The 26,191-nt window shown below is 33.8% G+C and overlaps 1 protein-coding gene across 1 annotated transcript in view; it reads left to right on the top strand.

Annotated features, from left to right (window-relative positions):
- Positions 1–13,155: 13,155 nt before the first annotated feature.
- The window catches only part of LOC108761526 (lachesin), a 47,301-nt gene continuing 34,265 nt past the window's right edge, over positions 13,156–26,191 (top strand). Inside the window, exons 1-2 of the mRNA XM_018508130.1 lie at positions 13,156–13,225; positions 23,114–23,220. Coding sequence (XP_018363632.1) covers positions 13,156–13,225; positions 23,114–23,220 — 177 coding nt within the window. The remainder of the gene's footprint in view (positions 13,226–23,113; positions 23,221–26,191) is intronic.

Genomic DNA, 26,191 nt, shown 5'->3' with positions numbered 1-26,191 from the left:
CCATGTTTACATTTCTTGTAGTATTAAACTGTCCACAATCATTGCTTTTTTACCTGAATTATTTAAAAGACAAATAAAAAAATAGATATTATAAAAATATATGAGATCGATAAAACGAATTAGATTTTAAGACGTAATTGTCATAGTTTTATAAATATTTTCCATTTTATTTATAAAATTTAATTTCTCTTTTTATTCAGAAAGACCTTAAATCAAGCAATCATTTTTATACCTATCTTGTTAAAAAGCCGATTTTCATTGTAGCACATTAGTCAATTCTTAATGCAATTGTAACAATAATTCATATCCTTTTAAAGTACAAAACTTAAAAAGTACAAAACAATGTTCCTATTTTATGAAAATTCCTTATAAATGACTTGAATTCTTCTCTACGAACAAATATTAATATCGGTTATATCATTTTGAATACAAACTGTATTTTCTACTTGAAAGTATAATTATTTATTACAAAAATAATATAAATTCCATTTTGGAATATTACTAAATTTTAACGAGATGTGATTATCTTCACATTTTCAGCTGGAATATAATGGCAGAGGAAATATTAAAATGAAAGCCACTTTAAATTCAAAAGTTAATTAAAACTGAAACCATCAGTTATTTTATTACAATATATACAATTTAGAAAAAAATCACACATTTTTCGGGGTGCAGTAACGCTCTGGAAATGTGTAGATACATATAGAAATTTTCATCTTATGTATATGCTGTAGATGTTACCGTTTAGAAGTCCTTTTCGTCGGATATCTGTGAATTCGCCATAACGTCACGTAAGGGTTCAAAGTGTTACAACTTTATTTTTCCGAAACGACGAACGCCGCTCGTTCCCGAGCTTCCGCAAGCGTGAAGCTTTTATTTCAGCCGGAGGCGACACAACCTCCTGTTGCCGCAGTTCCTGTTATCGTTCTTCTGCGCCAGGAAACGTACAGTCAGAGAGCAATTAAAACATTGCAATGTGAATATTTTTAGTGGCATGCTTTTTCTCATCTGTTGCGTGCGAATTATCTGCAAAATAGGAACGATTGCGTTGGAGAGCATGGTGAACATTTGAATGTGCTTTTTGTTCGAAACAAAAGTCCTTAAGTAGCTTCCGTTAAATGCAATTAGTTTAATTAAATAATATTAATTTTAAACAAATATATTCAATCTATCTCGGCTTACAGTATAGATTCAATAATTACAGAAAGGAGCATTAAAACCTGCACTAGTTCTTCTGGTGTGACAAACAATCTTTATATAAATTCTCTTTTAATAAGTGACTTTTAATAAGTCTTTTAATAGATGACAACGTATACCTAATAAACATAAACATACTGATGACGACCTTACATTAGATTATCATCAGTATGTACAGTTAATGTTAATTACTTATGAGAAATTACAAATTAACAAAAAATTAATAAGTTTTTATAGACTTCTTAAATTAAAACAATTTAGAAAAAACATAAAACATAAAATATACAGAACAGGCAATAAGAGTCAACGCTAGTTATCCACTTAGCGCAATTTTTCTTAATATTAAAAATATAAACCTTGACTTTGAACGTTTCCACTCATGGTTTGAGTCTTCATCAGCAATCTTTCCCTCTTTAATAACAAATGCTTTAGTGCAACGCTTTCGCTTGTGAATGTCTTGCCTGTAATTGTGGTCCACTCCAGCGAGTGAATTTTTTATTGTCCGTCGTCGCGCACGAGTTTTAATACGCGGTGTAGGACCTTCTTTAAACAACATCGAGATTTAATTAGGTTTCGTACTCTCCAACATTAACACATTGAAAAAGAAAAGAAACTATGACCCGGGTCATTTGCGCTCTGCGAAAAAATTTTAATTTTTTATTAACTTTTCTGTGACGTTAAGAGGAACTAGATCAGAATCGTTCGCTGAAACATTGTGTGAGCTTAAATTTAAAAATAGGACGATTTAAAGGCGGCCAATCGGCGTAATGACTTACGGCTTGTCAAAAGTGATTCCTGTCATTCGCGCCTCAATGAAAATCAATGAGGTTAAACACTACCCGTTTTAAACGTGAAGCTTAATACGTGCTAATTTTCTCGGTGAAATATTTCAATGACATTGCTGAGCCAACAGAACCTGAATTTTTAGTTATTTCGCGCTCTCCCTGCCAATATTTATAATGATGAGCTTAGTACTTATTATATATAATACATTTTTGGTACATTACCATTAAAAAATCATTGTATTAGCACAGAAGGACTTAAGTATAACACTTGAAATAATTTTTTTTAAATATAATTATATATAGAGATTTTCTCTTACAATTTCAATTTATTACCTAACCTAGTTATTTATAAAAAATAATTTTTTTCTTTCTCTTACACAGTGATTCGTCGATGTATTTATAATACATTCCCATACTTTTTTCGCACCATTTATTTTTGAATCTAAGCATTATCGCTCAAAAGTTTCGGCACATTGTTCGAGAAGTGAGAAAAGGAAAAAAAAAAGAGAAGGTAAGAGTGCAATAGGATGCAAGTACCGATGGCAACGATATATTTCTTGAATTATAAGAACGAAAGCGTGAAGAAGGTAGCGAGTCTACCACGAACGAACGAGCGTGTGTGTGAAAGACGAGGGCGGAAAGTCCTGAAAACTTTCCGAGATCGAACATGACTTCTTCGAGAAGCGAAGCCCTGCTCCATTATAGGACTACGAGCACCCTTCCTCCTCCCGTTTGTTTTTGCGATATATCCCTCTTGAGTTCAGTTTTCCCCTCTTCGCAATTTCAACCCCAAAATTTTCTTTGAGAAAAAAAATTTTCTCGATTTATCAGAAAATCTGTAAAAGCGAGACGTTAATCCACTATATCTTAACCAGTTTATGTGCTACGTTTAGGCTTTCATTCAATCTACCAAAACGAAAAGCCATTATGAGTTTTTCTCAAGCCGGTTAAGCGGAAAGTCTGACCGGTTTCTGTAATTTTGTGCCGCATTAATCAATCAATCATTATACTTGGAATATAATAACATTCCGAGCTTTCGAGAAGGGAGAGGAAGGGACCAAGAAGGGAGCTAGGGATCATTAGTCAGAAACGTCAAAGACAAGGCGACGGTTCCGTGGATAGAACGCGATACGACCCTTTGTACGATTTATTTCAGCAGCGGGAGTTATTATTCCGCGGGTATTAAAGCCGCGTTTTCCACCCGCGTGCGTTTTTATGTTAAACGGCAAAATTCGGGCGGTGGATGTATTACAAAAGTTTAAGCAGAAATTAAATCTGGAAATCTAGAAAGTGGTTTTGCATTGTTTTTGTATTGAATTTGATAAACTGCATACCACAACTTATATATATATTTATATATTATTCATTATTACTTACTCAGTATTATTATACTAATTTATTTATTATTATATTAAGAATATTTGCCAGAATTTTTATTTAAATTTCAATACCTGACCTACTTGATAATCACTTTTACTACTTTCTAATGTGTCGCCGTAACTAAAATATTGAAACGCGAATAGTTTTCGAAGTATTACAAGTAATTAAAGTAAAGATATTTATAATTGCTTATTAATTCTGCTCTTTGTCGGTTTTTGACTTACCAAACGAAGATAATTCGAGAATAGTTGTTACAGAGTAGTTATGAATCCTTTAGAGTCTTACATGAATTCGTCATGTTAATGAGAGAAGAACCTTATGGCAGGGCGCTGTCGAGCACATTCGCATTTGCATAGTACAATCGATAAGGTCCTTTTTCTTACCGTGAATGCAAGTGCACGATTGTAATTCAGGCATCTAAATGCAAAGTGATGAATGCCGATAAAACACGCGCGCATGAACTATATATAAACATATTTAAAATTAAATTAAATTCCTTCATATTTCGAGGAGTGACTTTGCATATTATTTTACCGCATAATTATGCATTCTCGATGCGCAGATCACGTTGCAAAATACCAGTTTCTCTCTGTACGCGAAATTTTACGTATTTCCGTATCGTCCGTAGTTTCAATAAATGCGAATTCGAGAATGGAAGTTCCGGCAAACATAAGAGGTCACGTACAGACGTCGTACAAAGTAATATCTGTTGCTATCAGGATATCGAAGATTGCCAATATCAGGATAAGCGATATCGTATGGATTTAGACGGAACCTCGCGAGTCGTATTTTCCTGACGTTTCTTCTGCTCTGCGCTTTATGACTTTTTGCACTTTCGCGACGCACTAACCCCGGCGATGCCATTAAGAGAGATGACCGCGCTTCACCACAGTAAAATCGTAGCGCATGGTGCAGCTGATCCAAGAACATATACAGGAATTCTATGCTCTGGCCGAGAGAATATTTATCTGCCTTCTTACTCTTATCTATGTATTCATATATCTCGAGGAAATACGACGCTATTACAGAAATACGTTCTCTAAATTCCTTCTTTTAAAAGCTCTACGCTTAAGCAAACAGTTAAAAATCATAAATGATTTTTCAATTTCCATTCAAAATATATCAAATGGCGAATAGTAAACAACGTGACTTTACGCTTTATATGAAACAAACCGTCGTCTCTCTTGGTCACAAATGCATAAAATAATTGCATAATATATATTTAGATATATACATATATATTTCTTTTTAATATATATGTACATATACAAAAAGAAAAGAAGGTTTTTGCTAAAATATCTAAAAATTTAGCTAGATACAGATCTGAAAATAATTATGTAGGACACTTAAATTGATTGCTTGACACGGAGAGAATTTTTTCTCAGAGTTTACTTTGAAAATATGATAGTTCTAGGACTTTATATTTCGAAGAGTTTTATGTAAATTTCTCTCATTCATTAATAAAACTATAATAAAATATAAAATAAGTTTGATTAATTTTATTGAAGTGCATGATAAAAATCTTTAAAATATCGTATTATACCACAATTACCATATTTTCAGGGTGAACTTTAAAAGATAATTCTCTCCGTGTAGAATGTTAAACTTTTAGCAACACGGCCCATTATTACTTGAGTTTCTTACGTAATTATTTTGATAATCTAACAAAATTATATTTTCAAATCTGTACTCACTTAAATTTTTTAATATTTTTAATTACAGCAAAATTTTTTCTGTGTAAGTATACTAATTTAAAGTTCAAGATCTAAAGAATACAGAAGAAGTTAATATCTGTATTATCTTTTTCTGAAAAAAAAAAAAAATAAAAAAATAAAGATAACAAAAAACTATTGGACGTTCTATCGTACATCGAATGTCGTTGTACAGACACGAATGAGAGAAGAAGTAATCAGTGAACTCTCTTTGTTTATCTTGGGTTTCTCGCCTAAGCGATTGTTGGCATAATAGGTTCTCGATCCATTTATACAATATAGTCATATCTATCCAGACTTGGCTCGAAGAGCTAATCTTCAGTTACGAGCGAGCGCGACGAGTTATCGCAGCCGCACTGCCGGTCGTTGAAGGAAACGCGGGGAAAGATAAAAACAGGGAGTCTTTTGGGATCGCGAGGAATCTTCGCATTTCGTGCGTACCGCCAAGTACTCGAAACTGTTTCTCAGCGAGGAAAAGAGAGGCAGAGGTAGGTAGAAAACATTGAGAGACACATCGACGCTAGGGGATTATACTCCTCCCATCTTTTATCAGCGTCTGTTGCTACGATACTAGCCCTTTTGCAATATCACGGGCGATAGTCGTTGCTCTTTTTATCGTGGTGGAGTTGAAACGAGCCGCCTGCCCTGATCTTGAAAGCAGTAACTGATAATAAGAACGGAAAGAGGGCTGGGGTCCCTACCCATCGTGTTCGTTACCCGAATCTTCATTCATCTTTCTCCAGGCCTCGTCTTGGAAGGGCACGTGGCGACGTCTTCGTGACCTGACGGGGATACGGAAGATAACATTTAATCCTCTACCAAGAGATAGGGGGATAATGTCTATTGCGCGCATAGGATATAATACACTTTATCTAATATAAAGATTTTCTAAAATGTTAACAATATGTGCAAAAATATGTATGCAGATTATCCCGGCTGAGGTAATATTTTTCGCAATATATTTTTTATAGGTTTTAGGGCCGGTTGTTCTTTAGATAAACTATGTGGTAATTTACTTATTGGATAAACAAAAGAGTAAAAGAGTAAAATATAAGAGAATAAGAGAGTAAGGCAATGAGCTGAAGTTTACCGAAAGGTGGAACAATTAACTCAGCCTTAAAGATGCTAATAGCGTAAAATTGAAGATCTAATTTAATTTAAAGAGAATATTTATTATTTCGGTTTGATTGTGTTGCAAGATTGAAAATAATAGGCAAGCAGTTATATTCGAGATAAAAATTATTTAAATACATATAGATTATTCTAACATCTATCTTTGATTATAACTAGCATTTCTCGTACCTAATTGATTGATTTATTCGTATAAATTATATTAATTATTATTAGCAGACATCTTTTTAAAAAATGCTTCAGTAAATTTAAAATAATCATGCAAATCAAACTTTAGGATGATAAACATTTATACATAAGAAACTTTTTTTCTCTAATTACTCTATTTTCTTCATTTAGTTTCTGCTAAATGTTAATTACCGTAACTATGTTAATGCAATCTACATTTATTTATCTATAAAATTTATGTTCTCTTAATGGAAGAGAATTTGTTAAAGAGACAACTTTCAAATTTCCATTAAACAAGAAAAGTATCCCGCACAAAAGGAGATTAATAGCGATTCTAAATAAAACAAAAGCTTTAAGCTCTTCCAGATTGATTCCCAGCGCACAAACAAGTTAATTAATTAAAGCTTTTGACGAAGCTGTGTTTGATCGCTGTTTATTCGCGGCCTGTCAAGTTGAATAAGAGTTCGTGGTATATATGACTATTTTCCTCTTTTTCTTTTTCTACGAAAGAAACGAATTAAAAAACACTTGCTCCATTGCAATTCTCCGGGTTGCGTATTGAATCAGAAGGGGAGGGAGAGGAGATGCGCAGAAAATGAGAGTTTTTCCCAGGCGGACTTCGTTAAAACGGATGCAGTCGGTCGGCGGGCTTCTTTCTTCATTAGAAAAAGAAACTTTCCGTCGGACGAGCGGCAACGGGAACGATTTCTTTACGACGGCGATGAAAGCGCTTACGGACAAATTGTGATCACAGAGCTTTCTCGTCAGCGCGACACGCCGGCGAAATGACGATCAAATTAGCCACCACTCGGATTACTTAATCGCACACCTAAGTGCGACTAAAGCTTCACAAAACTCGAATTAATCCTTTGACAGATTATTTTGTGTTCATTCTTCGAATTACATGTATACATAGTACCTAAATATAATACTCGAGCTCTTTTTCATTATACCTTTTATTACTATTCTTATTAATTTGTTTAATACATTTTGCGCTGCTATAATTTTACAAATATTTATATATTTTCCACGACCTATAATTAAATCAATCTAAATAATCATCGAAATAAAAGCGGAACATTTCAGCTTCAAGAAGAAAATGAATTTTATGTAAATTGATCCATTTTATGCTTTCAATTTAAATTAAAATTTTCAACCACCTTTATTTTCGCGATAAAATGATACGTCACGTATCGGGTGCTATTTTTTCCTTTCATTTCTCAATTTAATTTAATACACTGAAATTATGGAACGTCGGAAACCCCAAAAGACTACCAAGGTAAATAACTCCCAACTATGTACATATAAATGCGCTTTAGTACGTTTCAGTGGTCACTTAGAGGTTACTAATACTAAACGCCTCACTCGAATTGACATTTTCCTGTAGTTGCCATCAGCAACCACATTAACCGCAAAAAAACGAGAGTGAAAAAGAAAGAACGGCGCTTTTACTCTCTCCATAAGGGAAAAAACATCCTGAAACAAGGTCATACGACGAGAAGTTAAATCGCTCGAATCCGATGCTCGTGTCCTATTTTGTCTCCTCTAGAGACAATTGTATTTACGAGTGGACGCGTAAATGGACATTTCACGCGAAACAAAGCAAAACGGTATCGAACGCAAGACAACCCTCCGTAATGATGGAACCGGATTCCTTAAATTAACGTACGCCCGACGTGCGTATAGTACGACGACGACGTCAGCACGTCGGAAATTACATTTCACATTCGACAAGAATGAAATTTTGAATGCAGATTAGTTTCTTGTGCAAGTGCGTCGCTGCGCCGCCGCTACGTCAACGCAGGAAGCCGCAAGAGTTAAAACCGCCATGCCTGAGTTGTAAAAACCATTTGCTCGTACACGCTTATGCCTTATACGATGTTGCTTTGCTTACGTAGATCTCATTAAGACGACACGAAACACACCAGTAATTTTTTTCCTGTCGTAATTCTTTCGGTCGGCACTTATCGGAAATAATTCAATTTCTGCGTAACAAGATTTTCGTGCAAGATCACGAGGAGGTAACCATTAGCTGAAATATTGTCCCGTAGATTACATGACATCATATGATTTCATCTGATTACAAATAATTTTTTTCACTACATATGAAGTCATTTGGTAAAATGTACGAATTTATTTAATATTATACAATGGTTTATCGTGGTTGCATATAATTATCGGATTATACATAGAGACTTCATATGAATTTTATAATAATTTCGAGGACTCTGTCCCACGATTACATCAAGTGATTATTCCCTCGCAAGATCATTTTGCATTGTTGACATCAAATAGTCTTAGACGTAGTATAATAAACTTGTTGAAAATATGTTCAGACAGAGCCACAGAATTCATCACGCCAAGATGTTCTTTACTTCGAATTGCAACGGAGATGCATTCGGATTATGGACACATTTATCACATGACTGCAGTATGGTTTAATTTCCAGCTATGTGCATCTAAAAGTTTTGCCATTAGGAAGATTTGAATTTTATGCGTTTAAATGAACTCATTAGAAAGGAAACTTTGTGGAAACCGGAGAATTTTAGATTAAATTTAAAGTAGTTATATCATAAAATATTCATAGTATATAATAATCTTATGCAATTTCCTGTGGCTTCCATTTGTTTCTAAAATTAGACGCAAACATAATTTAAATAAGTATTTGACGTATAAGGATATAAATACGAATATAGAAAATTATTAGGAATATTCTAATTGCTATGACGTTAAAACGTTGCTTTAAATCCGCTCTACGCGCTAACGAACGTATGCGATGTATGATTAGAATACGTAATAATTTTTTAAATTGTGCGGCGTTAATCTCTTTTTTCGGCCGCATTCAATTACGAATGTGGTAATAATCGCGTAGCTTGAAAGTATCACGTACCGAAATGTTACAATGGCTTGGCTATAAATTACCGAACTCAGGTGTACACGACTTGGGCTTAGCTCCACGCGTCTGACTAATCACGGACTGTAACCACTGCGAGGTTACTCTAATACTTCAGAGATCCCCAATAATTTGCGATAGGTCGAATGTATCGTCGCCGTTTGTTACACGATCTGTTATTCTCAACGTATTCGTGAAATTCTCGTTATTTATTATTGTACGTTTAACAATCCTCTTAAAAGCTTAACGTTTTTCTATTTTTTAATAAATTTCTTAATTTTCTATTTTAATAAGGACATATAACTTTACACACTGAAACAGGTAGTTTATAGTTTTATCAATTATCTCTATTTTTTGTTTCATGAAATTTACATCATGAATTGATTTAAGGGATTTATAAAAGCGATGTGTAAGAAGCGTTCGAAGATAAAAATATCGTTTCTGACAATATACATAACTTTTATTCGGGTCGTTTCTCACGTTTAGACTTTAAATAATAATACAAGTATTTTACTGCCATGAAACCAACGGAGCTGAACGAAAATGGGCGAGTACAGAGCTGACAAAAGAGTTTCAACTGAAAATTTGCACAGAATGCACAAAGGCGCAACGTAAGACAAAGGAGAGCGCGTCTTCGTTCTTGGTTTCGAATTGTCGTCCTAAACCCGTGTAAAACAATACGGCTCGTCTACCATGACGCGCGACTCTCCATTCGTCGGAGAAGAATTGTCTTGTACACGTCTAATTACTCGATGGCATTGTTTACGCGGGGCTCGTCGTTCGCCAGCCGCCTTTTCGTGCCGGTCTCTTGTTAGTCGAAATCTAAACTCGATATTACTACGGCCTGTGTATCGAGTAAACGACGGAATCCGCTTTGAATAAAGTCACGTCGCCCGTGGTATATAAGCATGGTGCAGCTTCTTGCTTTACGAACGAGCGTACTGTAATCGTGCGGTAGAAAGTAGGGTGATTCGTGGTTGTTTCTATCGTCCGTATCGTAAGAATGACACCGACGATAAGATTTTCTCTCAATGTAAATTTATTATTCTGTAAAAATGCTCAATGCGGCTACTTTAACGCTTACATGTTTATTACAATTTTTCTGAGAAAGCTTTACATGACGTAAATTTTACACTTAAGACACTTTACTAAAACACACTGGGAATTACGATTATTTGCGAAAGCACTTGCGCGTATTCATAACATGAAAAAGAATGTGAAATAAAGAAAATATACAAAAAAGAAAAAAGATACAATAATATATAAAATTTATAAAAATAATAGCAATACAAAAAATAAACTGTAATAATAAAAAGAAAGCGAAGAATAACGCGATGAATAAGAGCAGATATAAAAACAATAGGATTAAGAATTAAACAATAAGTAAAAAATAACGCCTGTAATATGGTTGGAGCTGGATCTTAATGCTTTAAATAATTCCGTGTAAATTTATACCACATTTGTAGTCTCTTTGAATTGGTTTTTCGGACTTAGAAACGTAACTGAATTATTATAGTAATATCACAAATTAAATTGAAAAGCAATTTAATAATTTGATGCTTAATTGGCATCGTTTTAAGGAAATTTTAAGAATTGGAATTACAATTAAAATAGAAGGAGAGAGAGAAGGAGAGAGAGAGAGAGAGAGAGAGAGAGAGAGAGAGGCAAGAAAGACAGCTATTTCACCAAGTTTGTATCATGTCGGTGTCAAGTTTTATCGTCTCGCCTTTTCGCTCATCACATTCGAAACTTGTTGGGCAAGGCCGCGCCACTATTGCTCATTGCACTCGAGCGGAAAAGCTTGCCGAGTCTCGAACTTGATTCCGTTTCTTGTCGCGCGGGCACGCGCCCACATGATGGATACAGTTCGCTCGTATTGCGTGCATCCGACCGGGGGGAACGATAAATGTACCTAACTTCCACCGTTTTCCGTCGTGAAGTTGTCGTGGGCAAACTTTCGCTCGACGACTCCTCTTTCGAGCGCAACACCATGGATACTCAGCTTCATGTTAGGATCTTTGCCTCCCGGAGGGACAATCAAGCGCCTGCGTATAATATGCTTTAAGCCTTGCATTGGCAAGCAGAAGAGGGTGTATTAAATATTACAGGGATTTCAACGTACTGCTTACATCGTTAGTCAAGAGCACAGATTATTTAAATTACGGAACGGAATCAACCTAAATTATAATTACCAAGTATATATTTATTTAGGCTTAATACAATAATACAATAAATATTACATGTCAAAGTATTAAAAAAAACTGCCATAATTTTATAGAAAGAGTTATATGAAAACTATTTACATAATGCTACGTATCTACGTATTATTTTATATATGCGTTTCTAGGTGAAATATTTGATTTATATTGGCTCGGTACATTATTCATTTCGTCCTGAAAATGAAAGGAGATGGATGAGCATTATCGTCGTTATGTAACTACTGGAAGGTCGATATGAGTGACACATCAATTTAATATTATGATTCGAAGTGTCTAACAAGTCAGGTAGCTGCGTTGCGCCTCGTAATGGAGTTATCAGTGTGCTGCTGCACAAGGGAAACTTGCCTGATTGGCGTTTAACGCTTGCAACGCGCCAACCAGGTCGCCAAAGGCGATGTTATTGCCATGATAAATTTTTATAAGCACATATACAATTTTTAGTCTTTTTACCTTTTGCTTTACTACAAGATTAATTTCGCCACTAATTTCACGCAATTGCATGCTACTAAAATTATATTAAATTATTCTATAAAGATTTTATTTCGTTTATTTACTGTAATAATATCAAGTGAAATTAATGTAAATCAAAATTAATAAAAAAAGAGGTTTTTTTTTATATGTCATGGAAAAGAATTTTTATACATCAATAAATTTCTATCACATATCTGGTAAAAGACAAAATAATAGATTTTATTATTGCCAAAGATTAACTCATTTTTGTGTATGTTGCGATGTATACTGGAAGATCTCTTATTTTACAGTGGTTTTGTGTATTTCTTTCTTAATGTAATATCGTGTAAACAAACGGGCTACCATCATCCCCAATATAACTAGAGGAACGGCGCGGCGCGGCGGCGGCGGGTACGCGTTTTGATCTGTACGCAAAGTCTAGATGAAAGGATAAGGAATATCCCCGTGGAATATCATCACAGACGCTGACACGACTTTAATGTTCTCGCTAGTAATATATTCTCCCACGCCTCACGTCTACTTTATTATTTTTATTTTCGCCCCAGCCGCGTCCAAGCTAATAAAGTAAGGGACCTCTGGTATATAATTCGAGGGGATTAATGGTCAGAATTTGTCGATTATTTGCATATCAAATCGTTTTATCCGCAATTCTTAATATACGATTTCAATAAAATTGATCGATGATAAACGACAGGTATTTCCGTATAAATACAATTGTGTGATTGTATTTATTATTATTCTATAACTTTTCGTCTTCCTTTGTAGTGCGTTTGATTTCCAGTCCATTGAATATAAAGATACGATAGATTTATTTAATAATATTCATCAATAATTTATACACAAACCATCAAAAGGATACGCGGGATAAATTGTATCTATAATTAACTGACATGACGTGTTTAATTACTCGCGATTCTCGTTAAATATCATTTTTGTCCGTGCATTATGCAATGTATTCAGTATTTTATTAATTAATAATGTAATAATGCGAGCAAACTGTGATATCTCTTATCAAAGCTGGTAATCCTATAAAACATAATTTAAAAAATAATTGTAAAGATTATTACGTTTAAAAAAAAACATATGTCAATTAAAATACATAAAAATAAAGTTAAATATTATATTGAAAAGTTATTGGTTTCAAGACATTGATTACCCATAATATTTTATGTTCTAGCTGGATCCATGATTGTGGCAAAATGGTGGATTGGCAAAAGGCACTTCTAATGATGTTATTGGCGCTCCTGATCTATCCAAATGATATTTTTGGTAAGCGTCAAATTTTCATCATGCCCTACTTGTATACGTTGTACTCAAATACAGATATAGCCAGAGAGAGAGAGAGAGAGAGAGAGAGAGAGAGAGAGATTTCGATCAATTTGCATCAGTTACATGATATCCCTCTTCGAGATAATAATAGACAGACAGTGTGGATCGAAGTACTTTCAGAAAAACAAGATTAATTTAGCGAAATCCCTTAACGGATTTCTGGTTGATCCCGGCGATATTAGGATCCCAATAAGAGTAGATACCTATCGTGTCACGCGAACGTGCGCGTTGTAGATTTCGAGCGCCGCCGAACCCGATGAATATGAGAACCATGAGATATATATCACGCTATGTACGGGCAATTTTGCAACTAAGCCGCCCGACTGTGCACGACCACCTGTAAATACAATACCGGAACTAATCCGCTTTTGAAACGCACACTTGCACGGCACGACATACTGCGATATTGGCCTTACGACCTTCCACTTTAGTGAGATATTACTTTTTCTGAATGCCAATGCGTGCTCCGGTTAAAGCGAACCACCTGCAGTTCCGTTAAAACACGCATATTATCGCTTATTCCACTTTACTATCCGCGCGTATAAATAAAATCGTACATCTTTCATACAATATTCATAATAAAAATATATACATGCGTAATATATTGTAATGTATCCAGATATAAATTTTTATGTATGAAATCGATCTTTTTATAGTGCAGATTTTTAAAGGGCTCTAATTACGATAATATTTAATATTAGAAGCTAAAAGGTTTCGTAGATTAAGCTTAATGATCTAAATAAGTTTTTAACTCATTTCAAGTGGAATTTATATCAGAAACAGAAATAAAATGATTTTAATGGAAATGCATCAGAGCACAGGTTTTAATGCTTACATGTTCGATTATAATAGCTAATTAATAAACCGGTAAATCGGTATTATTTCGGGTATAGTATTAATCGTTTATTAATTTCATTATACTCATAATTAGTTATTATATATATATATATATATATTATATACATATATAAATATATATGTACGCACAGAAATTAGGATCTTATTAGAATATATATTTAAAATTTAACTAGCTACAGATCTGATAATTTTGTAAGACATTCAAATTAATCACCAAATTATCGAAACTTTATGCTCATAATGCTTGAACTTCCTATGTAATTATTAATTATTAACAAAATTATTTTTAGAGAGATATATCTAGCTAATTTTGTATCTATAAGTTAAATTTATAGATACTTTAGGAAAATCATTCTTTCCATGTACAAATATATCTTTCTATGCAAAATATACATATATTCGGTCACAGACACTAATAAGTTTTAACTGACAAATGATTAAAAAGTTCTAACAACTTGCAATAAGATAAAAAGACAAACGAAGAAAATAAAATTGTACAAAAGTCAGCATGAATATTTAGTAGCTCTTGTCGATGCATAAAGTCAAATATAATTTATCTTTTGTCTCGAATAACTACATTCTAGTAAAAAGCTAAATAGACCGTTCAAACGTACAAGCGGATGTCTGCGAGAGGAAATAAAAGATTACGATTTTAATAAAGACTGCAGATACCGTAAGAGACGAGCGACGACGGAAAGAGAAAAGAAGGGCAGTGCTGAGCGGACCGTGAAGAAGGATAGGTAGATATTATAGTTTGACGTAGACAAGAAATTTCGCAAACTATCAAGGTTTTATCGCTTCCTCCAGTCGCGTATTCGCATGATAATTTCCACCGAGGCGAAACGTCTTCATAACGGGTGAATGGCATTTGATTACTGACGTCACTCAATTTCAGCCGACCTCGCTTCGCGTTCTCAACGAGTAAATAAGATTTCCTAGAGGAAAACTAGCGCGCGCCTGGATATTCTTTGCGGATCCATTTCTCGCAAACAGGCAAGCGCCGTGACACCTGCACCCGATACGCATAGCCTTAACTACTAGCATTCTTCCGTTCTATCGTAAATTGCCCAATTTGCATCGTGATCTCGACGAATTGTCGCGGGAATTTACTTTAATCCATCAGATTCCGTTTAACTCTTTTCAAGTTCTTCCATTAAAAAATTCATCCTTTTATGCGATCCCTGCGCTAATTTTACGAATACAAATTTTGTACATTTTAAAAGAACTGTAATTAGTTAAAAAACTTTTTTCCCGTATTTTTTTAAGATAAAATTAATAACTTATTTCAAAGCAATAATTTATTCTTATCTTTCATATTTAAAACGGATAATAAATAATATAAAACGTTTCCGAAATTATTACGCTTATTATATCTCATTTCTGTGTATCCATTAGAAGAAAAAGGAAATATTAAAAATAGATTTTTTTTATGAAAAATTGATGTGAAAAATTGATGTGTAAAGTCATAATTTATAAATGCTGCTGCCGTATCAATTATACGAGTGAAAAAAGTAATTTTACAGCAACTATATAAAATATAAATATCCAATATTTAATGAATGATTTAAAATTCTGTCACAGTTTTGTCCAGAAATCTTTTCTTATAGCTGCAGTGAGTTTTAAAATATATCTTTTATAATATCTAGTTAAAATAGAGTATATAATATTTTTATAAAGATTAAACATATCATATATTAGTACCTACAAATAAATCTTGAGGGATCAAAATGTGTTACATTTATTTATAGTTACAAAATGAAATAATTTCATCTCCCTTTCATCGTGACTTAAAATTAAAAATCTATCCGAAACATATTTCCATAATTTAAAGAATGTAAATGTCCTTCATTTTTGTTTATTTTTAGAAACATGTACATTATATAATGTGTACATTAATTTATTCGTTTCTTTAAATATGTATATTATTCGCGAAGTAAATATTCTCCATATCATACGACACATACAATGTGTTCTCGCAATACAAATGCATCAAGGAGTTTTGAAACAAATCTAAAACGATCCAAAACAGATCTGGAGAACTTTGTAGACGCTGCCAGTTTCCAGATTGCGGATGTTTGAAGTAGGTTCGTGAAGGAGCATCCGCAAAGCAATAATTATGAACACGGGAAGGGCCCATCAGGAAGGTGCTGAGATGCTGCTGTGCACTTAATATCGAGCAGTAATGTGTGACGTTGAAAGGGATAAATAAGGACCGGAACGTGCAGACTATAGAAAGGCAGCATTCGGCCAATTGGGAATTTTCACTTATCGGTCGCTTAACGAAGGGTGAATGGAAAAAGGATGGCCATTCAGAGGCGGGCAAACGAAAGAATAAATTGAGTTAAATTAAACGGAGCTCTTCTTTCCGTGGCTTTCCCCGAGGCGAACGACGTCATCGATGAAGCGATACTGCAATGCAAATTCTCGATCTTATTTAGAAATTTTTCATTTAATCTGAGATGTACTGTGCTTTCGTCGTAAATACAGCGTATCTTCCATTAATTTTCCAAATCCTCTCCTTTCCTTTGAAAGAAAATTCAGAAAAATTGAATACAAATTGTAATTAATTTTATAATTTTAAACGGAATATAATAGATATACATATTTTTTTAGTTATGAGTAATAATTAGTTTAAAATTTACGGATGTGAGATCTGTGATATTTTCTGATAAAACGTTTCACAAGTCAATGTTCGTCTGGAAATAATTCAGCTGCTACAACAATTTCACAAAACGATAAATGGGAGAACCCTACAATACATTCCATCCTCCATTCGCATTTATGCGTCCCGATGAATTTAGCACCGTGCCTGTCGGTGTATAGCCGAGCTCTTCCGCTTATGTTTTGCATTACCGGTACCGTCGTCGAATCGCGACAAAATTCGCCTCAAACGTCTCGTTACGATAGGCAAAGCCGCTTTTACGAGACAATCGGAAAAATGAGACTGAGAGAAAACGATGGAAAAAGAAAAAGAATACGAAAAGAAGAGAAAAAAGGAAAATAGATGAAAGGAAGGAAATTCAACAATAATATTAGAAAAATAATAGTCATAAAAATAAATTGTAGCTTATAATAAACGTATAAAATTATAGAATAAAAAGATGATTAAATAACAACAAGAAGATAATTAAAATAATAATAAATAATTCATAAATTTTACATCAAAGTTCAAACGTTTTATGTCTTGAAAAGTTGAAAGTCATGTTTTTAATAAAATTCAAAGATATCGTTTTATTCTTCAATGTTGAGTGAGCTTTAATGTGTTAAATATTGGTAAATAAAATTTAATTATATCCAGAAAGGGAGAGAGAGAGAGAGAGAGAGAGAAATCTCAGTTTAATTAAAAAATGTCTCTAATTTCAATTTTAGATGATTCTTATACTTACCAATCAAATTATTGTTAAGGAATGGTCGATCTCCTAAGATACTTAATATAAAATCGATTAATATAAAAGAGTAAGTAATACGGGTACGTACGTTACATCGCAATAGAACATGAATAATAAAAGGAAGAGGAAAAAGATTGGATAAAACGGAGTCAAAAAGGGATAGAGGGGAAAAAGAGCCTAGGGATACAAGACGAGAAAAATGAAACGGTGAAAACTCGGGAACGACTTTCCGTCGAGAGTCGTCTTTGCGAATATTTCTTTAGCTGGGCAGAGTTACGTGCGGGTGGTGGCTGTTGGGTGACGAGATTTGTAGAGTGTCTGTTTGCTTGTTTGGCCGTTTACTTTGGCCACTCGTGAACGAGGAAAGTGCGTTTACAGGCGCGCAAGCGGGAGTCTGGGCCAAGGGGATACGATCTTCCTCCTCAATGTAAGGTATTAAGAGTGTTGTTCGAAAAATATATATAGTGACATACATCAATTTATTCGAGTATCTAATATACTATCGGGTATTTTAGTATTTAGAAACACGTCTGTGTCGTTTCTATGCGTTCTTCTAGCTATTTTTAAATCACATTTAATTCTATCCTTCGCAACAATTTCATTATAAGTATAAGTAATCAAATAATACAGATATTTTGTGTAGTTTTCTGTTGATGCTATTTTCGACAAACAAAGAAATGCATGAAATGTATATAAGTATTTTTATTTAGTACTTTAATTTGTAATTGTCATTGAGTAATATGACGCACATGTAAATGAGACTGTCATTATCAATGTACTGAATGAACGCGTGTAAAGTGCATTCTAGCGCGACAAGTTAAATATGTATTAATATTACCTCAATTGATACATTGCAGCAGTAGATTGTTTAGCCGACGTTTCGGATGCACGATTACACGCGCAATATGCGTGGATCGAGCAATACGAAGTTCATTTGCCTCGAATTGCTGGCGCGAAAAATTTTGGAAAAAAATATAAAATTATTCTATATATATAATAATTCTATAAAAAGATTAAAATTCTATTTAATAATCAATTACATGTGTTATATAATTAAAAAATTACCGCGAGTTTTATTAATTAAATCAATATTTTAATTAAACATTCGATTTAAAAAATCTTATTGTTAATATTAATATTTTAATATGCCTTAATTTACAAAAAATTTAATATTATATATTAGCATATTATATATACGCAAAAGAATATAAATTTTATAATTAATCATTGCGTTTAATAAAATTATGAAAGTAATATAGATAACGAAAATAACAATAAAAATTCTATATAATGCAGGGATTAGAAACAATTTAGTCAAATGTTATGCACTTGATAAGCATTAACTAATAATCATTTGATAAATGAATATTCTTCCAGATGATTATTGTGTGAATTTCATCAAATATATGCTCTTGCATCATTCGATGTGGGCGTCCACGAAATGATGCGCAAAATTATTGTCAAATAACGCTTGACTAATAGGGAGTAAATAATTGTGCGGTGCGATGCTATTTATGAGATAAATTGCTCAAATCACCGCGGTAATCGATAGTTTATTTTTCCTTCTCTCGCCATCAGTTTATTTTCCAGCGCTCGACCTGCATCTCCACTCGCGAATGCACAGCAAACATGTTACACATGTTAAAAATGTTTGCCATTATGTTATTTAACTAGCAAATATTTATTTATTGGCAAAGAAAAATATTTCAACTCTTTTCTGGGAAAATTAACATAATAATGTTTTGACAAATTAAAATAATTTAATTAAGTATCTTCGTACTAATATAAAAATGGAAATTTAATTTCCCCGGGAGAGAGTAAAAATGAATGAAAGATTTGCGATTTTCCGGGGTGAACTATTACTGTAACGGTATTAACGCGAAAAACGATCCTCGAAGAATGGGAAGCCCCAGCGCGAAAATTACCCGAATTATCTCGAAATAGCGACAGAGAGTTTACGGTGCTGAGATTAATAAGACTGCTTGTTACGGGCGAAGGATCGTATGTCGAAAAGCGAAAGCTACTAATTCGACTACGGGCTATACATATACCTGCGCAGCGAAGAATGTTACGATATTTAATATCCATAACAACTTATTTTCTCGGAAGTTCGATAATAAGCTACTCGCAATTTTCAACAAAGTTTTCCGGATGGAAAACCGTAGCTCCGCGTGTACTTTCCGTTGCAATGTTGACGAGTACGACGCGCGGTAAGTAATTTATGCCAGTGGAACTTTTTAATATTAATAAAATGCGGATAAGTTATTGACAATTTTCTAGCTTTTCCGGTAATACTTTAAAATAACTTACGGTCTATACGCTCGATTAATTGAAAGTCCAAAGAAACATCAACGCACATGAAATAAAAAAAAAACAATAGGTATCTGACTTTTTAATACTTTTAAATGTTGTCTCTCTGTGAGTGTCTGGTTTCCATGGTTTTGTAGTCTTGTAATTTTCTTATTCTCTTAATTATTTATCATGCGCCGCGCTTGGCGTAAAACTTAAATTCGTAATGAAATTTAAATGCAATATTCTCCATTACAACGTTTTCCAAGAAAATTTCTTTTCTTGAATATAATTAAAACTGTGTGCATTTCACTATGTGACGCTTTAATTGCGAACATTACTTTTACGAAACAAATGACTGCGACCCGGTTTATGTATTCTGGAGTTATATTTTAACCTTTAACGTGCTGCTCCTATCAAGCATAGCCACGTTGGCAATATTAAACGGTTCACGCGATCGTTACAATCTTTCTTATTAATACTTGTTGATCCAATTATTCCTGTTGTAAGATAAATTTATCAACTTGTTTCTTTTCTTAAAATCTCTATTAGCTCCTTTATTACCTCGACAGATTCTCTTTGTAGAATTTTCCCATTCGTGCAACTTTCTCTGGTCTGTTTTTCTTGCAAATTTACAACACACAATTTTTCACAACTACACCGTTCTATAATTTATTTATAATCACATTTAACGTTTTAATTGCATTGATAAACATAGTTGTCACATTTAGATCGGAAAGCACATTACAAAAGTCAATTTACTTCAGAAGATAATTATTAATCAAAATTATTTCACGTCAAACTGTATTTTCATTTATTTTGCGCAGTCACATTTTCGATATATCACTTTTTAATAGGTTTTGGATATCAATGTAATTAAAGATCTTTCATTACAATTACAAGCTTCATTCAAACGTATCGTTATATATAGAGAGTAATGAGAAATCGGATAATCGAAAATTAATAGCTCAAATTACAACGAAATTATTTCAGTTCATACGTTTGTCGCATTCTAATTAATTTCATAGAGCTATCCATACAAATATAGCAATTTGAGCAAACGGTATTTTTAAAATACTCATTTTTAGAGATCCAATTCTGAAAAGTTCCTTCTATTTATGTAAAATCGTTACATAACTATGCGCGATTTTGTCTGCGAAACGAAGGAAGGCATAATAAAAGAGGACGATATAAGTTAATTATCGTAACTCAATATCGTAAATTTCCTCACTGTTTAACTAATAATAATATGCCACGTCGCCACGTTTGTTTTTATCAGCAAAGATGCGACGATCGATACTGGCTGAAAAAGAAGGAGAATCGACCTGCATATTTTTTTAAAATAAGGAACAATTTAAATAGAGAAATTTAAATTTTATAAATAAACTGCAATAACTGTCTTATAGCGTGACAAATATATATCGAGTATTTCTTGTAATTTAATCAATTAACAGGAAATGCCACGTTTCCATGACGTCAAGCTATTCGCGACAAACCTCGCGATAGAGGAAACTGTAGAATAAAAAAAAAACTCTAAATCGAGTAGCTTATGCAGCAGCTGGGACAGAAATTTCTGCAGAAGTATCATTGTCCTGTTTACCCCGTTGTTGGATACTGCTGTTGGATACTTTTAGCAAAAATTCATACGAAAATATTATCGGGCGCGTGTGCATCTCGTTGGAAGCCCATTTGATACGGTACACATTTTCTATATATATGACGATTCTAGACACACAGAGTTCAAGTACCAAAACAGCCTGTTACGCGAGAATCGTGAAATATAAAAACAACAGTATTGTAAAGTCAGTTCTTCTTATTTGCTCTCTCTGTAGAATCTATTTGCGCGAGAAAATGCATTCGAGAGAGAGTGCCATGCCTCCCCGCGTCGTTTCGCCTCTCCCCGTACTGATCGATTCAATCAACATTTACGTCATCATTCTGTAAACTATCGGATAACCATCTCGACGCGATACTCGGCTGCCGATTACAAAATTAATTCAATTCGCTCGGTGCGAGTCGTCAAGCGGCCGTTTAGTTTATTGGCGAGACGTAAAAATTCTTTGGCGTTACGCTCGAATTTACACGAAACCATTTAAATTCCGCGTGCGCATATATAAATTATTCTAAAGAAAAGGAAATTTGACGGGCAAACTTTTTATATGGAATGATTGCGTCTTCGCCCATTGTTCGCGCATTCTGCACCCTCGGTATCTATTTTGTCGGCGAAGCAATTTATACGTTTCGTCTTATTTTACGCATCAGCCGTGTCATATTGAACGCTATCGTCCCTGTAGCGCTATTATTCATAACGCAGCTGCGAAATAATCTGAGAATATGTGAAAAATATGAGAAAGTAAAAAGGGATGTATTCTGTACGTATGGAACATCACGTTAGCTATAATCATGCATGATGCAATATTTATGGCAGCTGCGTGTGCTGCACGCATAATTTCACATTAGGAAGATAATGGATAATGGAGATATGTACGTTCCACCACACCAATTACATTGTTACGAAATATATTCATTTAAATTGATCGTATCAAAATCAAACTCATCCTCTTTAAGTTTTAATTCGTAAAGTATGTACTTAAAAAATTACATAAAAATGATATAAAATTATGTAATATAAAATCATAATAATATAACGATATTATGTATAATATAAAATTATATTTTATATTATTTTCATATTTAAAATAAACTTTTAAAATAAAAATACATTATAAATTAAGAGGTAAAGAGAATGATAATATAATATAAAATTATATTATTCTCGTCAACCTAGTTTAAACACAATAGAATTTGCAAAAATTATTTTTATTTCAATAATGTATTACAGAAACACCTATATTTGGTAATTGCATGAAGATTGTTGCTTTCAATAAAAATATGCATTAGTATATGGAAAGATAATTATGTGCAATATGCTTTTTTTAAACTTTTGTAAATTTATAATAATCATCGAATAGAGCGGACAGATATGGACAAGATAACCAGCGTCGATCAATGTTCCTCGTGAATATGGAAGTTTGCTTAAGTGATGCACACACGACAGTGATTCTCGCTAATTCGACGTCACGTCTACGCGTTTAATTTGCAGTCGCGAGACGCATCTCCGCGTTTAGCCGAGTCGCGTAGCATTCAGCCTTCTGACATTTATTCGTTTTCGCATAAAATGCATTCTGCACGACGGCGAATTGACATCGCTGTCGAAAAATTGCCGGCGGTGCGCGGTATGCAAATGGCGTATGTATTTTTCACGAACGTCGTACGTATTTTATCGTTTCAGGCGGCGCTTTTCAGCCCGAATTCTCTGGCCCTATCACCAATCTAACAGTGCCACTCGGGAGGGACGCCACTTTCACGTGTCTGGTGAAACATCTAGGAGGTTACAGGGTACGTTGCATGAAAAGCGACAGCGTGTCTGTGATGTCGTAACGCTCGCTTAACTTCTCGGAGTCTCACTTAACTTCTGAAAGGAGATGCGGCCTTTAAAAAGTCATATCTACCCCCCTAGGTTAAACTTTTGCGGTACACACGAACATTCATTCGAGGTGTGCTGCGTTATATAATGTTGATATGGTCCGATAACCACGAAAATCTAGCAGAAACCTCGATATAAAGCAAGCGAAATAAAAGGACAGTTTAATCGCATCGTTGGGCCCTGGATGCAATGGAAAAAATATTAACCCTTACCGTACCATTTACAATTTGGTGCCTCATCCATACCATCAAAGGTCACTTCAAATCTCTTCGTTTTTTTCACCTCTTCAAAATAATAAAAAAAATCTCTAAAAATTCACCAACATACTTTCAACTTTCTAGAATAAATATTGACTCTTTATTTTGGAAAATAAATAAAATGTAGTATAATTTATAAAATTACCGAAAGACTCAAAGAAACTTGCACGAACAGGAATCGCTCGGTCACTAGTTATCCATATTAGTACGGTAAGGATTAAGAACAGAAATAAATTTAAATATTAGAAAAATATAAAAATAAAAAAACAGATTAAACGTAACGCATAATGGACACAAATAAGTTATAAGATATAATGTCTTATTTGCATCCATTAATTGTGCATTTTACTTAAGGTGGTTTTTTAGTAAATTGAGTTACCGTAGAAATGTTTAATTTTTTTATATAATAAAGTTGAAGTACTGAAATTGACGTGTGCAAAATTCTATAGTAGGTAACGATGAAATAAGGGAGGAAAAAAATGTTGAAAATGAGAATAACTTTCACGTATAACTTATTGTTATAGTGACAGAGCTCGCAGACGCTTTTTTGACTAACTGTACGCAAATCTTATCATAGACAATTCTCAAAAACGAAATTATAACAGTTAAAAAATTATGATTTTAATGGTCACAAAAAGTAATAAGTCAACGGCATTCTAGAAACATATTTACGTGCATAAACTTGCATATAAATTTAACCTCGAAAAGTAAACATAATCTCATCTTGTTTTCTTTCGGTGAAGATTCTTGATTTACTTAATAAATTAAATCAGCTTATTCTAGATTTAATTATAGCGAAGAAGACTCTGTGAGTCAAAACATCTATCAATTATTTGATATGTTACCTTAGTATTAAACACATGCTATCAAATATCATTGTGTGCTCGTTAATTTGATTGTTTTTGTAATTAAATTGCTTTGCTGTGCAAACTTCGAGCGATATTTATATTCTTTGTTATTATCCGAATTATGCAGATGTTGAGTAATTTGGTGAGGCACCCCAAATTTTCGGCACTTTACTGAAAAACCACCTTAATCTCTGTTCCTAATTTCTTCTATTTCTCCATTTATTCTTAATATTTCCTCCAACGTGCGCGCAGTCTTAAATCGCGACATGTTAGTCTTATCTACCTATATATTCATTTGTATCATAAAAAGAATTGACACATTTCTAGTCCGAAAATTAGTTTTTATTTTCTATAAAATAGAGAGTAAATCCATAATAAGAAAAGAATCCTTGACAAGTACATGAAAAGACATTTAACGCTTTAAATAATCCGTATGATTTTCACGAAAGTCGATCTTGATATCCGCAAAATTCTTATTTAAAAGCGGAAAGAAGTCGAGAGGAATTTTTCCACTCACTTTTCTTCTTTGAAACCGACTACAAAGAACTTTTATCGATACACGTGTCTATAAGATGATTTGAGCGGCCCGACGGTTTCTTTCAACGCATTAAATTTTTCGCGAAGCTAATTTTATATTATCGAATCGATTGCGAGCATGATTCACAATGAAATAACTTGACTAGCATAACGCTCTTAAATTCTACCACAAATTCTCATTTTTACGATGGTATGGAATTAATAATAATAATTTTATATGCATAGCCATATAGTGGGATTATCTTTTCCACGCATTATCGTTTCTCTTTGCGCTTTTGCAAATTGCATTGCGCTACAGTGAGAATCAGTATAACCAGCAACTACATTACAGTATAACCAGTTGCTTCTAGCCAAAGTACGTACTATTTGTTCGTAGTCGGTCAGATACGGTCAGATGTGTAGACTATAGCTCTCGCTATCCATATCTGACGTCCGATGAAATTGTAGAATGGAATACACGATTACGTTTCACATTGACCCGAATTTCTGCCGGCAGTTCAGTGAAGTAGAAGCGAAATATCAACACAACTGAATGTGTAATATATATTCCATTCTCGAATTCATTCGACCGTATTTCCGTTTCGATCTTCATTGCGTGACACAGATTGCGCAATTATTATTACCGTTAATTTAATCGCGCGAAACAATGCGGACATCGATTACGTGTAAATAAACGTCAACGCCTCGTGCCGGTCAAATTAAAATGTGTTTGAAAAGCGGGGAATCATAGTAATAAAATTTATACGAAACACAAAATCGCGATGTGCTAGAAATTCTGACGAGTATAGCGTCGAAGATAGTCTCTCCATTTATAATTCACTTCCTAAGGGAATCTGAAAGTCAAATTCGAAGAGAGTGATTGACTCGCAAGCGCGACCCATTTTATCGATGCTTCTTTAAACGATTTTATATAATCGAGCAACTAAAATATATGCCGAGTAATCTTTGATATAATTGTAATTAGAATCGACAAATTTCTCATGACAGAGAAACGTGAATCTTTCATCGTCATTTCTCTCATTTCGAAAATACGACGATTATCAGTATCCTTCTCATGAACGATGAATGTGCAACGATATCCTCGCAATTGTGCAATATCGCGCGTACATGCACGAGAATGATGACAAAGCCGCGATGCGGTCGGGCTGCCTTTACATTTCGCTTCTTTTATTACCGATTGAAATGGGCGCGTACGTAGCGTAATTGTGGCTGTGAGGGCGTATGTGCGTGCAATGCCGCTC

The sequence above is a fragment of the Trachymyrmex cornetzi genome, unplaced genomic scaffold (genome assembly GCF_001594075.2).
Source record: "Trachymyrmex cornetzi isolate Tcor2-1 unplaced genomic scaffold, Tcor1.1 scaffold25, whole genome shotgun sequence".
In the NCBI taxonomy this organism is placed as follows: Eukaryota; Metazoa; Arthropoda; class Insecta; order Hymenoptera; family Formicidae; genus Trachymyrmex; species Trachymyrmex cornetzi.
The sequence above is the reverse complement of the archived record's forward strand: the minus strand, read 5'-3'. Positions and strand labels throughout refer to the sequence as shown.